The sequence below is a fragment of the Pezoporus occidentalis genome, unplaced genomic scaffold (assembly GCF_034315485.1).
Source record: "Pezoporus occidentalis ecotype Australia unplaced genomic scaffold, CSIRO_AGI_Poc_V1 ctg412, whole genome shotgun sequence".
Lineage (NCBI taxonomy): Eukaryota > Metazoa > Chordata > Aves > Psittaciformes > Psittacidae > Pezoporus > Pezoporus occidentalis.
This window is the reverse complement of record NW_026915739.1, coordinates 89235-104893: the sequence shown is the minus strand read 5'-3', so window position 1 is coordinate 104893 and position 15659 is coordinate 89235. Positions and strand designations below refer to the sequence as shown.

Below are 15659 nucleotides of genomic sequence, written 5' to 3'. Positions count from 1 at the left end.
TGAGCAGGCTAAAGTATATGTGTAAATCACTCATTATAAAAGCTGTTGTCTTCTCATGTTCTCATTCTGCAACTGTCAAATTATTAATGAAATGCCGTGTTTGATACTAAACTGAGGAGCTGAGAGGCTCAAAATATACCCTGCCTCTGTTTGTGCTGCCTCTGCATCCACACTAAGAGAACGCCCTGCACACCAGGGCTGTCATACATCATCCTGTCTGAGCTTTTCAGTGCCCCTGGGCTGGATCTCACGGCTTTGTGACACCCCCCCCCCCCCCCCCCGCGAGCTCCCCTCCAGCGCGTTTAACTGGAGTTCCTTAACCTCTGATAACCCCAGCCCATAGGATTCCTCCTCTTCCCTGCTGCGTAAGGTCACCTGGCACACAGAAATTGCTGGCTCTCTCCAAACCCCCATTACATGGGACCAACGTAACGAGTGTTCGCCTCCCCGGGCACTGCCGAGGCCGCGCAGCACAGGACTACAGAGAGAAACCACTGCCCCTCACCGAGCCTACCGGGAGACTCCGCGCCACAGCACTGCCGCCTGCAGGAGATGCGCATGCGCGACTGCAGCTTTGGCGCCGGCGCGCCCAGCGCCTATGCATGCGCAATACGACACGCGTGCGCTTTCTCCCGCCGCCCCGTGCCTAGCGTCCTACCGGCAGCTCCGCGCATGCGCATCCGGACCCGGGCCGGCGCTGCCCCGCCTACCCACGTGTCGAGCCGCCGGGGGCTGCACGGCGCAAGTGCGGAGGCGCGCGGGGCTCGGAGCTGGGCGAAGAGAGGGGAGCAGGAGGAGGACGGGGAGCTTCCGTTGCGTCACTTCCGGCGCTGTCGCCGTGGCGGTCGGTGTGGCCGCTGCGGAGTGCTCCGCCCCCCTTTCCTTGCCATGCAGCGCCGCGACGACCCCGCCGCTCGCATGGGCCGCGGGCCTGGCCCCGGCGGTGCCCGACAAGGGGGTGCCCCGTCGCGGCGGCCGCCCCGTGGCGGGGGGGGGCGTGGGGCTGGTAGCGGGGCGCAGCCGCCGCCGCCGCTCCTGCAGTCCAATGCCGCTGCGGCCGGCGCCTCTAACGCACCGGCCGCCGCCGCCGGCACCCCCGCCCCGCTGCTGTCCGGCGGCTCTGCCAAGATGGAGCCCGAGAACAAGTACCTCCCCGAGCTGATGGCCGAGAAGGACAGCCTGGACCCGTCCTTCACGCACGCCATGCAGCTCCTCACCGCAGGTACCGGGGGCTGGGCAGGCTGGGACCCCCGGGGTTCGGTGGGGCGCGTAGGAGAGAATGCAGCTCCCGGTGAGCGCCCTGTGTGGAGCGATAGGGGAGCGGGAGACGCCCGGGTGGCCGATGTTGCCGGCGCCGGGGCATCGGCGAGGGGCGGCCGCTGACCGACCCTGTCCAGTGTGACCGCGAGGGTTTGAAGTTCAGGTATTTCTCTTATTTAATCCCTGTTAGCCCTGTGCTTAATCCGTGGCCTGGACCGGATTAAACGCAGAGCCACAATTTTCTTTTTAAACATGGTGTGTGGTCGCGTTGGCTCTTTTCATCCCTGGGGAAAGAGGGGACCAGAGAGCACGGTAAAACCCGGGGTTTCCCCATGCAGCGCCTACTCGAGCCTCTGCGAGCCATGGTTTGTGATCTCTTTTGATTATCCATTCTGGTAACCTGTGTTCGAGTTTATTTCGTGTTCCTGGTGAAGCTGAACAGGGAATGGAAATGGCAGCCTTTGTTCTGGGCCTGACTGGCTCCTCTCCGTCCCCATCACTGGTGGCTCTGATTTCTTCATGTCTCCACGGAGCAGCTGCTGGTGCCTCTGCCGAGCAGATTCTGCTGCTTTGAGACTCTGTGGCTAGCTTAAAAGTGAGAATGAGTCAAAATAGCTGCCACTGACAGCATTACGTGCAGGTAGTGGAGGCACCCAGCGCAAGGATATGATCTGGTTTAATCTTCACATGAGCAGAGCGCTTAGCTCTGTTGCTTATTCTGCTTTTGAATTGGTTCATTTTATTTTTTTTGTGGCTGGTGCAGTGCTTGGGATTTTATTAGCTCCTCCTTTAACGTAGGAAATGATCCTTAGGAATCACTGCCTCTCATTGTGCGAGTAGCCGAGGTCTGTCATCGAGGTCTGTCATCATGGGGACCTTGGCATCACTCGCCGACATCTTGATCTAAATAAATTACTTTTATAATCTGATTTGACATCAATTTGATACTTTTCATTAATAAACCCCTTTAGCCAGCTGATGCCTAGCAGCTCAGGATAATGCCTCCCAGAGAAATGAAACCTAAGGAGTTTGCTCATTCTGGCACAGAGCCGTGTTCTCAGCCCACTTAGTAAAGGTTTGGTCACTCAAGTGGTGTAACTTATGAGGGTTTTTTTTCCATTAAATTAAAAATTGCTTGTACTAGACTGCAGCTTTGTGGGGCTTAAAATTGATAATTGGAAGGGCTCCAGATGCTTCATGCTTGCGTTGGATGTTTGAAAAATTGGTGACCTTTAGGAGCATTCACAAGCAGCCCAAATTCAGGGTGGTCTGAGCAGGGAGCTTGTGAGAGAGAATCTGAACTAAAACAGTGGGTTTAGGTGACTGAATGACAGATGACCCCAAACTGATCTGGATTGCTCAGAATTTCTTTTCTGCTGTGGCACCCTTTGGTGATGTCATGTTGGAGAACCTGCTATAAAGCTTACTTAGGAATTTAGGTCTGAGCTAAACCACAACTTAAGCAAAATGACTTCCAGACAAAAAAGTGACTGATTATTGAACGTCAGCAGTATTCCTATCCCAGCCTGTTTTCAGGAATGGAAGTTGCTTGTCCTGCCTACGTCTGGGAGGAAACCCTGAGAAGCTCTGCCTTGAACCCTGGCAGTGTTCAAGGCCAGGTTGGACACAGGGGCTTGGAGCAACCTGCCCTAGTGGAAGGTGTCCTGATCCGTGGCAGGGGATTGGAACTGGATGAGCTTTAAGGTCCCTTCCAGCACAAACCATTCTATGATTCTGTGAAATTAAGACTTCTTCTTTAAATACAACGTGTAACAGAAGCCTACAATACTTTTGTGGTTCTAAAGCTGCATTTCTAGAGAAAAAGAGCATTATTGAGCAAAGTGAAGGGCAACACAGTGATGTCATACTGATTCCTGAGAAGTGTCCTGTGTGATAGAAAGGCACGATTCTAAAGAAACTGAAAACTGGGATTTCTTGAACCTTGGAATATGATCCATGTTTCCTCACTTCTGTCATTCAGGGTCTGTGTGATCTTCTGTAGGAACAGAAAACCCTTTTTTTTTTTCTTCCCCCCCCCCACTTTGAGTTATGCCCTCCATCTGCTGCAGGGAGAGCAGGAGGAGATGCTGAGGCTTTGAAAGGCACAGTCCTCTCTCCCTATGTGCCTTGGGAGGACAGGAGATGGCCAGCAATGTGTTAGCTAGGCGTAGGGGTGGGGGATTGTCCAAATTCTAGTGGTAATCTTGGCTATTTTTATTTCATGGAGAAATTCCAAGTGAAAAGAGCTGGTCATGTGTGAGCTTCCTAAGCCGCAAACAGGTATTGGAGCTGTGTCGTTCCACTAGCAAGGCTCTATATAGCTAGAATCTAGTTGGTCCTCACGTTAAATGCAGCCCTTTCCTTCCCCAGAGGTGTGGAGTGGTGAGGAGTGGATTCACAGCAGTGGGTTGGGTATTGGAGAGGGACCTGTAAAGGGAGGGAGGGCTGAGGATTGGAGTTAGAGCAGCACGTTGTGATGCAGGGAGCAGTGTGAGGTGCTGGAGGACTCCTAAACAAATCCCCAGTTGACCAGGCTGGTTCCTGTGCCAGGTTCCTTCAGTCTGTGTGTATCCTGAGGAAGGAAAAAGGGCTGCATGGGAAAACTGGCTGCATGGGTGGTGGCCTCGGTGGAGTGACCAGCTAAAGAACCCACCAGTGGGATTAGGGAAGGACTGAGGTCATGGGTGTGATGAGAAGCTGTGTGTAACCCAAAGCAGTCCAGTCTGCTGGAGCTTTCTTCGTGTGGGGTTAAAGCTGTCCTGAAATGCGGACAGTTGTACAGGTTCCTGGGCTTCCATGTGCATGCCCAGCTCCACAGGAGTTGTAACTGCAGCCTTACACTAGTGCCCAGATGTTTCAGGCTGTGATGCGCTCAGAGCATTTCCTTGTTCCATTTTCCAATGTATTATGTGCTGCTGAGCGTGCCAATATGATGGGGCGTTGCTCGGCGCTGCCTCCCAGGAGCCTCCACTACCTGTGTGTTCCTCAGAGCTCACCTACAGGCTTTCTCCCTGCCTCAGCTTGAGCCTGGTTCCTTTTCTTCCCCACATCCCTGTGCTAGTGGCAGTTCCCTCCCTTCTCAGCAGTGCTGTTTGTGTGTGATCCCAGCGTACGCACGTGTGTGGGGGTGTTGTGGCAGAAAGCGGGAGGGAAATAATGGGAACTGCCAAACCCTGCAGCTTCCACTCATAAAGGAGTCCGTCCCAGAGCAGGTCCTTGCTTCCTCTTCTGTGGAATCAAATGAGCCTGGGAGCAGTAGTGTAGGAGAGAGGTGGCTCTGCTTTCTTCCAGCAGATCCCATCCCTAAACTCTTGGGGTTTTCATGGGGTTTTTTGGATGTGGGGTCAGTATTGTTATACTGTTAATACTGATAATACTCTCAGTATTGTGAATAAACAGAATGGCTCTCTGCTTACAGAGCACAAATGTGTTGTGGAACAGTGTTTAATGTGTTTTTTATTAAGGAAGAGCTTGGGTTTAGATCAGGAGTAGCACTGTGGCTGCTTAGCCTCCCCCTTGCAAAGCAGCGGTGTTACCAACCCCCTTTACCTACCCCTTAGGATTTCTTCTGAGACAATGCAATCACTGCCCCACATGAAGTCCTGGAAACCACTGCCACACATGCCGCCAGCCTGCTGCCATTCCCCATGGCAAGAAGGTAACCTTCTGCTGCACCTCTGACACGGCTTTAAAATATCAGCACTGAAATGAGGCATGCTTAATCCCTCCAGGTATACGTACGCTCCTCCTTCTTATCAGTAAGTGGTCTGACAAACTGCTACCACTCATCAGTTCATTCAGTCCTGCTTCGTGTTGTATAGCCAGAATGCAGACAGATAACGCTGGAATCCGGAGCCATAAGACATGTCACAAGTGGAATGTTTTGAGTCCTTCTTCACACCTATTTCCAGGCTCAGAGTTTGCTCTGCAGGTATAAAGGGAACTGCTGGGTCACCACAATGACCTGAACCACAAAACCTAGAGAAGAACTTAGAGTCATTCTGCTGTGCAGGGTTTCCCCTTCTCCTTTGTTTTATACCTGAGCTGGAGACGTGGTGGTGGTGGTGGATCGGATGAGGGTTTTTAGCCAACAGTTTGTTACCTGTTGCCCTCACAGACTGGTTCCCAGTTCTGCCAGGAGGCAGAGTGCATCCAACTGTGGGGCTGGTGGGAGCTGTGATTCACTGCTTTGCAGAGCCTGACGTCTGATTGTGTTGTAGTTTGACAAGGTAGAATATGCCTCTAGGTACTTTAATTTACGTCAAGAAAGGATTAGGGTGCCTTTATTGCTGATGTGGGCATAGAAAACACTCCTTATTAACATGCAGAATGCATTTTTAGGAATTCATCTAGTGTTTTTGGAGAAACAGAACACTTGAGAAGTCACCATGGTGCATTACAGGGTCTAAAGCTGCTCCCAACCAGGGATAAGGCCACCAGAGCAATCTTCAGTTTCCAAATCCTCATTCTCCGATCTGTTCTTAAAGCTAAAATTAAAAACTACGTAGAACTCCCCACAGCAGCAGCTCTTTTTCTTATTTTATACATTTGCCAGTGCTTGAACTCTTGTTTTTTTTTGTTTTTGAGTAGTATCTTCAGAAAATCATCTCTTAAAACAAAAACCAAGCTTTTCCAAAGCAATTAGAGCTGGTAATTTATCTTTTTTAGATAAGATAGTCACGGTAACACTTTTGTAAGAGAGCCAAGATGTTTTCGCCAGTAGAAATAATGATATTCAGGCTTTTTCTTTTATTTTTTTGCCATAATTTTTCAACACAAATCTCCAAGTTCCATGTTGAGAACCTGAAACTAAACCCCAGTATATATTACTGTGTCCAGAACTGAAAGGTTAAAATATTGATCATTGGATGATGTTTTCCTAAAGGTTTGGGATTTTTCTTGATTGCACATGTTGTTGGACGACTTCCTTGTGGAAAGGGGCTTCATGAGCCCACTAGACTGTGTTTGCCTGTGCAGTCAGGAGGATGCTGTTATCTCATTGTACCTATTTCTGTTTGGATGACATGGGAGCATGACCAGGTGGATAATACGTCAAGTATCTGATACACCAAGTTGTAAACATGAACATTTAATCTAAAGCTTATTGTTTCTGACATGGGCAGAAGTCACAGGAAACACCAGATACTAAAATTCTACTGGAACTCGGGTGATGACTAAGTAAGCCTCAGTTTTGTCTTTCAGCTTCAATCCAGTTACAGGTGTAACCTGGTGAAAGTATCTCTCTTCTCCCGAGATGTGAGAATTTGTATTTAGAGCACTTTCAACGCAGAAAAGGTATTTATCTTCTTGAGTTTGCTGATGAAATGGCACCATTTAGGTTTAAGGCAGGGCCATGCTCCTCTCCTGATCAGCATCTGTAAATAGATATTTGGGATGGCTATGCATGGTGTGACCAATTTTGGTTTTGGTTGGTCCAAAGAGTGTGTAATGGTTCATCAGTGATTTGGGGTTGTTCATAATGGATTGGCTTCAGATCTGTGGGAACTTGTCTTCTAATTGGTGGCCATTAAATAAAATTTGTACCTAAATGGACATTCCTGGAAAAGAAAAGCCAGTCAGCTCTGGGCTGCAGGCTTTGGGGAGATGTTGGGTGTCCTGCACAAGGGAAGGTGTGTTAATGACTATTAAGAACCTGTGCTAGAAATGCCTGCCTTGTAGATGGTCCGTAATCTCCATTTGGTTTGTCTTTTGAGGTGATCATCTCCTACCATCTCCACGTGAGTTTAATTTCTAGCTGGATTTGGGAAGGTGTTTGTGTGCTAGTTCCCAGTTGGCCTGCCTTAACCATCTGCTTCCAGAAGGTTATTTGGTCTTTGTTCCAGATTCCCCTTGGTCTGCAACATGCCTTCAGTTCAGTCAGGCTACCTCAGTGTTTTTCCAAGACCCTGGAATTCACAGTATACAATTAAAAATCAGAATCTTAATTTGAGAAACAAAAATTTGTCCTTGCATTGCCTGCCAGAGGGGAGACCGAGATGAGCTCTTAGGCAGAAGCTCTTCCCTGTGAGGGTGCTGAGGTGCTGGCACGGGGTGCCCAGAGAAGCTGTGGCTGCCCCATCCCTGGCAGTGTTCAAGGCCAGGTTGGACACAGGGGCTTGGAGCAAGCTGCTCCAGTGGAAGGGGTCCCTGCCCATGGCTGGATGAGCCTTGAGATCCCTTCCAACCCAAACCAGGCTGTGATTCTATGAATCAAGGACTTGACACTCACTTTTACAGCTGGATGCCTGAGACTTACAACCAGGTTACGAATTGGGTGTTTAGAATTAATTTAATGAAATGAAGCTTATAAGAATTTCCTAAAGCAGACCACACTCTAGTGTGTCATGCATTCAGGCTTCTGTTTATTAGGAATCCTTGCAACTCACCAGAACTCCATGGTCTCAGTGTGTGGTGGCACCACTCATTAAATTACAGGTTTAAAATAGTGCATCAGCTTGAATTATAAGAACTTTCTTGGTTTGCTTCTGGCTGCTGTGTTACAGTGAGCATTAACACATAGTGTAGCTGGTGTCCTTGGAGGTTTGAGTGTCTGCATGGATTACTGCATTCGTGGTGGAGGTGTGAGGCTGAGCGCTGGCAGAGGAAGGCACAGCAGAAGTGATACACAGAACTGTGCGTAGTTTCCTACTCTGATGTGTTGAAGTTATTTGTAGGGCATTCTCTGCTGTTCTTTCTTAGGTTTATTCATTACCCCATTATTGGCCTTCTGGAGTCCCTAGGTGTGAAGGGAGGAAGAGCCTAGCACTGTCTGTCCAGACTCCATCAATACAATTCTGAGTGTTCATGTATTCACAGAGAATGAGGGTTGTCTGTCCTGTTGTAATTCCAACTCTAAATGATGCTTCTTTGAGGAATATAAGCAGCCCTATTTTTATCTTGTTTAGAAATTGAAAAAATTCAGAAGGGTGAAACAACAAAGAAGGATGATGAGGAGAACTACCTGGATTTATTTTCCCACAAGAATATGAAACTGAAAGAACGAGTTCTGATACCTGTCAAACAGTACCCCAAGGTGAGGGCCAGGAAACAGCTTATTGAATCTCTGTGATTTGCTTGTTTTCTATGAATTTTATGGCTGACTTTTGGCGGTAGGAGCTGTCAAAGTGTCACCAGGAGTTATGCCATTGTTCCATTATTGCTATGGATTTTTTCCTATGCAAGCTTGCAGGGTCTTATTCCTAATATATTACATTTCTAGAATGCCTTGGGATAAAGCTAAATGGTGATGCATAGCAGATATTTTATTATTAGAGTAGACACTTTGATATGTAGAGCTTTTTGTTTTACAGTTAAGAACTCATTTAACTCTTCAGACTTGCTGCCTGTAAAACTGCTGTAGAGTAGATGTTAGAATTAAACACTTTACATGAGTTGATTTCGCTTGATTTTCTGGTGGAGTGTTTTTTCATGAAAAGAATTTTCTGGAACTTAAATTTTCCTGTGCATTTTTTGGTGAGGTGCAGAGAAAAAGGAGCGGTTAATTTTCTTGTCAGCCAGCATAACATTCAGGAAAGCTTTTGTTACTGAGATCTGGAGCTAAGGTTTTTTTAATTCCTCATTTACAGTTCAACTTTGTTGGAAAGATTTTGGGACCTCAAGGCAATACCATCAAGAGGCTTCAGGAAGAAACTGGTGCTAAAATATCTGTCCTAGGGAAGGGTTCAATGCGAGATAAAGCAAAGGTAAGGGCATCACCCTTGAAAACACGTACACATTAATGCCTTTCATGTGGCCGTGAGGCAGAGTGCATTTGAAAGCATTTCATAAAACATTAAACCATTAAAATCCATAAGCAAAGGCAGTCAGAAGTCCCCATGTTTAGGAAATCACGTTTCCTAAAGTGTTCGGTGCTTATTGGAAGCAGTCTTGGATGGGGCAGAAGCGTGAGATATGTTTTCTTTGTGAACATGACTTTGAGGCCAGTCATCTTTTAATTCCCTGTGCCCTTGGATGCAGGGATAGTTTATTTGAAAGGTGAAGTACCAAGTTTATAAAAAGAATTAATCCCAGCTACTCTGACAAGTCATTCACAAAAGGAATATTTTTCACCTCCAGGAAATAAATAAGATCCTTTTTCCAGCGATTCCCTCTGAAACCCTGAAATTCCAGTGGTTCACTGAAGATGCTGGAGCAGAATGTTCCAGGGACTCTTTACTGGATGAGAAAGTGCCAAGAGGGGGTTTTTTTGACAGAAAAAAAAATTGGAAATATTTTTTTTCTTCCTTCTTATTCCTAAAACTGAGCCAGCAGTCGACAGAGCTATAACTTAATTCAGCTTTTTACTTCAGCAGCACAAAAAGCTTTTCTACTTCTAGCTTATTTGTAGCTTCTTCAAACCATCTGTATAACACAGACATCTGAAAGGCAAGTTAAAGAGCAAGCATGTTTGTGTTGTTAGGTAGTAAAGAGCACCTTGGGCAGAAAGGTGGTGTGGAAGAGGGATAGTGCAGCTTGCATATGCCTAATCTGGGGGGAAAAAGGGGCCGGCATCACTGTGTTAGCAAAAATATCAGTCACCTGCAAAAGCAGCTGTAAAGAGATGGAAAGTGTAAATTGTGTGTGGCTTTTTATAGAGCTCTATGCTCATATCTGTCCTATGTTACCCTGATCTGTGTCCAGATGTGACCAAAATGCCTTTACAGACATCTCCTGCTAAGGCTTAGAAGACAGGTAAAAGAAAAATAGTTTCTCTGTATCTTATTTAGCTTTAGGAATCTCTAATCTGCTTTGTTTCAGGAGGAAGAACTGCGTAAAGGGGGAGATCCTAAATATGCTCATCTAAACATGGATTTGCATGTCTTCATTGAGGTTTTTGGCCCCCCCTGTGAAGCGTACGCTCTGATGGCTCACGCCATGGAAGAAGTCAAGAAGTTCCTTGTTCCAGTATGTATCCTGGTGTTCTTTTCTTTTTGAAGGAGGTAGATGGGTTGTGACTCTGGCTATAAGGACGGGGTAAGGTCTGCACAGTGCAAGGCTCATGTTGCAGGAATTGGTGTCACTGAAGAGCCCTGGAGTATTAAAGTGTGTGTGTGGCATTTGAAGATGACCCCATTAATCTTGCATGAGGGCATGTATCATTCCTCTAACCATAATTATAAAGACATACACTTACAGAGCAATTGTTTAGAGCACTTGGAGTAGGTATTTCTCTCCCAGGACTAGCTGTGTCCATTTAGCAGGAGGATTAAGTTTAGCCATGCCTGGCATGGAGTCCTGACTGGCTTCCTCTGAATTGGGGCTATAGTGTAGAAATCTGGCTAGAAAACTTCATCAGTCAAATGAGAAACTAGGTACAGAGGTGTTTGCTCTGCCCTGAAGGGGTGGCGAGAGGATGAGGAGGGAGATTGCCCAGGCAGCTGGGTATTAGTATTCAACGTTGTAGTTGTTTTGTGAGACAAAACTGTCAAATCAATATTTCTCCTGCTTTAAATGCAAGTGATATGAAGGAACACCTAATTTTGCAGCATTTATACAGATGACACTGGTCGGTTTGGGGATGCCTTTTACTGGTGAACCTTGTAAGACGTTTGTGGTCAGTTTTGGGCCAGTATGTAATGCAAAAGTGCTAGAGTATTGCGTCCAAGAACTGCAGAGCTTGGAAGAGTCTTTCATGTATTAAAATGATAATGTCGCTCGTTAAATTAGGATAAAACACAGTGGGGAAAGAAGCAGGTTCTTATCCTTTGTGTCTGGCTTGCTCAGCCTGTAACTCAGACATGTAAGGGAATATAAGGGAAAAGTTCTTTCCGAATATAAGGGAAAAGTTCTTTCCTGTGAGGGTGCTGAGGCACTGGCGCAGGGTGCCCAGAGAAGCTGTGGCTGCCCCATCCCTGGCAGTGTTCAAGGCCAGGTTGGACACAGGGGCTTGGAGCAAGCTGCTCTAGTGGAAGGTGTCCCTGCCTGTGGCAGGGGTTGGAACTGGATGAGCATTATGGTCCCTTTGAACACAAACCAGTCTGGGATTCCATGAATGTCAGGCCCTGGTGCTGCTCTGTAGCTGTGCTTGGAGAGTTCAGATGTGCTTCCTGAAACACCAGGGGCAGGTGGAACCCAAGAACTGTGGGTAGTAGGGAAGAATGAACAAAAAGCTTATGGGTACTGTGTGATTTCTGTGAGAGCCATGGAGAGGAGAGAGATCGCTATGTGAAGTGTCTTTGAAGGAAAGAGGTCATCTTCAAGGAGCCCCTGGGATGTACAAAGCCTCAGCTCGCTAAAGCAAGCGTGCTCCTTGCTATTTAAAGTGTCTTAAGTACTGCTGCCTTCAGACAATGTGTGAAACTTGTGAGAATTGACAGAGAAGTCATTATGGAAGCCAGCAGTGCTGTGAAGACACATCTGGTAGGAGACTCCTTGCTCTGTGGTGTTGCCATGGCACTGTGAAGATCCCTGGTGCAAGGCTCAGCCTGCCTGTGTGTTGAGGAGAGATGTGGCTTACTATGGCTTCTGCAGGGTCATCAGGCATCTGTGCTAATTCCAGGAGCTACATCCCCCAGGGTGATAAAATGCGCAGAGCCAGAAGCATGCTACATTCCTAAGAATTTAAAAAGACAGCCTGGATTTGTACATGGGTGTTTGCTCTTTGTCAGGCTGCATCTTACCCAGTTCCTTTAGTGTGTCAGGATTGCAGCAAGGTGTTGTTACCTCACATGGGCTCATTGCCAGTCACTCCTTAAATGTAAGGTGCTTGAGGTGAGATATGTCTTGGCATGACTTTACCTCTGAACTCCCTGGTGCTTGCAAATAAATCTTGCTGACATCCCTGGGATGCTGAACATCACACAGCTCCAGAACAGCTGTGAAAGGCCCTCTTCCCTGGGTGCAGTGGTTGGGCTCACCACAGGTCCTCAGTCCGTGCAGGTCATGTGCCCTTCCTGGCCAGTTTGGAGAAAGTTGTAGTTGTGCACTGCTGATCCCAGGACATCCCAGTAAACCTAACCCATGGATTTTCGTTTAGGACTATGAGGTTGTTTTATTCCAGCATGGTAGCCTGTGATATCCTGGAGTGCAGACTGGCTAGTTAACTGTTCTCTGGAGTTCACTCTTTCCCCTTTTTAGGATATGATGGATGATATCTGTCAGGAGCAATTTTTGGAGCTGTCCTATCTGAACGGTGTACCAGACCCAGCCCGAGGCCGGGGAGTCCCTGTGCGGGGAAGGGGAGCAGCTCCACCACCGCCTCCACCTGTCCCAAGGTATCTTTCCCAAAAGCACAAGATGTGGAAATGCTGCATCTTGTTCAAGAGTTGTCCTGTCAGAGGTTAATGCACATCAGCTATTAACTTGACCTTGGCTTTTCCAAGGCTTTCTGACCTTGCGTTGCAGGCTTGCTTTTGGCAAGTTAGCATTAAATGCTTTGTGGTTTGAGATGTGATCAAGCACAGTGGGTATATTCTATATAATTTTTGATATCTGAAATCAGTAGCTTCATAAAGTAACCTTTAAAAACCAGGTGTACAAAATCGTGTGTAGATAGATGTTGTGTTTGCTTCTGTAGCCTTCAGCAGAATAAGCATTTTCAGTTTAAACTGACCATCTTTTGAAAGTTACAACATTATTCTGTCATTGCTGTCAAGGCATGGGGATAAATTGGTGATAAAACTGTTACTAGAGTTCTTGCTTCAGTAGCTGTTTCATGAAGGGGAAGTCTTTGCTTCTGAGTGTTTAGCCCAGAAGTGCCCCTGCTCATCTCATCATTGATCTGTAACTTCTGGAGGTCTGGCAGTCGTTGCAGGTTAATGGCAGAGGGTTGTTTAAAATGAACTCTGAGAAATTACTAGCCCAAAGCTCTGTATCAGGTTTATTTCACTGTCTGTACCACATCTAATACAGTAGAGTTCCCATCCCAGAAGAAGTTTTTGTAAATCCAGCAGTAACATAACAATTTTTGTGCTAAAGAAGTCATAGTTTGGTTAATGGTAACTATTTATCAAGCTATTGCATTTTAAAGTAGGTCTAAGAAGCACATGTGCTGCATTCAGCACTTGACCTGTAGCTCTTCACAATCCTTCTTATCTCCTTCCCAGGGGACGCGGGGTTGGTGTCCCCCCCCTGCCTCCTCCTCCTCCTCCTCGAGGGGCCCTCGTGCGAGGAGCCCCAGTGCGAGGTGCCATTGCCCGGGGAGCTGCTGTAGCCCGTGGGGTACCTCCTCCCCCAGCAGTACGGGGGGCTCCTGCACCCAGAGCTCGAGCAGCTGGCATTCAGAGAATACCGCTTCCTCCTCCTCCTCCTCCTCCCGCACCAGAAGCCTATGAGGAATATGTGAGTAACTCTATATCTTTGGTTTAATTCCAGCTTAGCTGACCATGTATCAGATGCTCCACATTATTGAAATAAGGGCTAAGATTGCTCTGGAGACATGACCAGCAGCACAAATGTTGGTATGGGGCTGGATGACCTGCTTTGTGTCTTACTTCTCAAAGGAGGGAGCTGCTCGTGTCCAAAATAAAGGGCAAGGCATGGTTTTGGTAAAACAGAAATGTTCCCCAAAGGCTGAAGTTGGCCAACTATTAGTGCATGGTAAAAAAACTACATCACAAAGATTGATGTAGTTCACATTCTGCAAGGGAATTCTTTAAGGAAGAAACACCAAAGATTTCCTGCTTCCCCTAAAATCCTGAGAGTGAATATGTGAATGAGCATGGTGATGTTTCATGCAATGTAACTAAGCACCACCCTCCCTCCAAGCTTCTCTTGGCATCTCTGCTCTTGGTGTTCTAAAGGGAGAAAAAGGTTTTGATGCACAATAGCATTTTTGGAAATCATCACAAATATTCATGCATCTAAAAAGTCTGTTTATCCTCTCAGTTGAACTTAATTTTGCACTGAAACCAATCAGAAGTTATTAGGTTGTGTTTGTCTACCTGTAAATCTGTGGTTTTGACAGCACAGTTACAGGCTTCCTGGCATGAGGATTTGTAGCACAGACAAACAGCAACCTTGGATGTGTAAATGACTTTCAAATGCATTGTAAACATTAGTGTGGTTCGTTCTTCTGAAACCAGAGGACACAAGCAGATCTCAGCTACCTGTCTTATGGCTGAGCCCCTTCCCTGCAGCAGGCAAGGATTCACAGCTTCCCCTGGAAGCTGAATTCAGTTTTGCCATTACTCTTGGTCAGGCATTAACCATCCAGTCCTTCCATTAACACTGTTCTACATCATCGTCCATTTCAGGGCTATGATGATGCGTATGCAGACCAGAGCTATGAGGGGTATGAAGGCTACTACGGCCAGGGCCAAGGGTAAGTCTGCTTGTCTCCTGTTACTGAGCAAGTTATACATGGTCCTCTCTTTTCTTTTAAGGGAATGGCAACGCTCAGTTCAGAGTTTGAGCTGTAGGGAAAGTGCCCTATTCTGCTGAAACACAGGAGAGCCTGGGTAATAATTTTTGGGAATGTCCCAGTGTCCTTGATAATTCCATAAAAGCAGCAATCAGACTTGCCAGAGCCATGAGTGACATTGGGCATCTTTTGCTTTTCAAGTGTTTGTGCAAGTTGTGTCAGTTTGATTTCAGCCTGTATGTAACCAACACAATTACTCTTCCAGGGACACAGAATACTATGATTATGGACACGGGGAGGCACAGGAAACCTATGAAGCTTATGGTATGTCTGGGAATACTGTTCTCTTGACAGGGAAGGGGCTGCACATAGTTGGAAATTGCCTGCAGCAGTTGCACATAGTTGGGAATTGCTTGTGGTCAGCCAGCTGTTTTCTAGTGCCATTCCATTCTGTAAGCAAAAACTTACTGAGGAGAACCGCAAGTAGTTTTCATGGTAGGGCATTTATGCCCTACAGATTATGCAGGTCTGAACAACCAAAGGCATCCTGTGGATTTTAGATTCTTATCTAAGTGGGTTGTCTCAAAGATGATGCTTTCAAAATTCTGTTTCTTAACTATGGAAATATTTTTTAATTTCCTTATAGCTTTAGAATATTTTAAGAGCTCTGGATTTCCACCCACAGCACTACTTTTGCTGCAGTCTGGTTTTCACAGATTGTATTTTGTTGAGTTGGATGAGTGCATGGTTCCATCTGCTTCCTTATCCTCAAAAACCCGCTGGCTGATACTGACTCTGCATATACATTTGATTGAAAAATGGATTTAAATGTCATCTGAAGGCCTCCCTTTGACTAGGTGAAACAGTTTTGGTCAATATGACTTTTAAGTAGTCTATGAAGTTTAGCTAATTACATAAGGCTGTAAACTTAGGCTAGACTGAGGGGTGGGGGAGACCAGTTTAACCACAACTGCACATCACCAACTGTCAAAAACAGTAAGCCTTATATCTGAGGTGCTGGCAATAAAGGACTGGGTGACAACTGCATTTTTTTAAGCTAGTTCATATATCCAAGCTTATGAATGGCATCTGCGTGTGG

The 15659-nt window shown here is 46.6% G+C and overlaps 1 protein-coding gene across 3 annotated transcripts in view; it reads left to right on the top strand.

Moving 5' to 3' along the window:
- Nucleotides 1-824: 824 nt before the first annotated feature.
- Nucleotides 825-15659, top strand: part of KHDRBS1 (KH RNA binding domain containing, signal transduction associated 1) — a 21685-nt gene continuing 6850 nt past the window's right edge. For 2 of the 3 annotated variants that reach the window (XR_009967696.1, XM_062634086.1), the window contains exons 1-8: nucleotides 825-1222; nucleotides 8166-8293; nucleotides 8847-8963; nucleotides 10018-10164; nucleotides 12337-12473; nucleotides 13305-13539; nucleotides 14454-14521; nucleotides 14826-14884. Coding sequence is in view for 2 of the 3 variants with exons in the window: in XM_062634086.1 (XP_062490070.1) it covers nucleotides 889-1222; nucleotides 8166-8293; nucleotides 8847-8963; nucleotides 10018-10164; nucleotides 12337-12473; nucleotides 13305-13539; nucleotides 14454-14521; nucleotides 14826-14884 (1225 nt within the window). In the remaining variant the exon portion in view is untranslated. Of the gene's footprint in view, nucleotides 1223-4820; nucleotides 4919-8165; nucleotides 8294-8846; nucleotides 8964-10017; nucleotides 10165-12336; nucleotides 12474-13304; nucleotides 13540-14453; nucleotides 14522-14825; nucleotides 14885-15659 lie in introns of all 3 variants that reach the window. The other variant, XM_062634088.1, reaches the window with a different exon arrangement.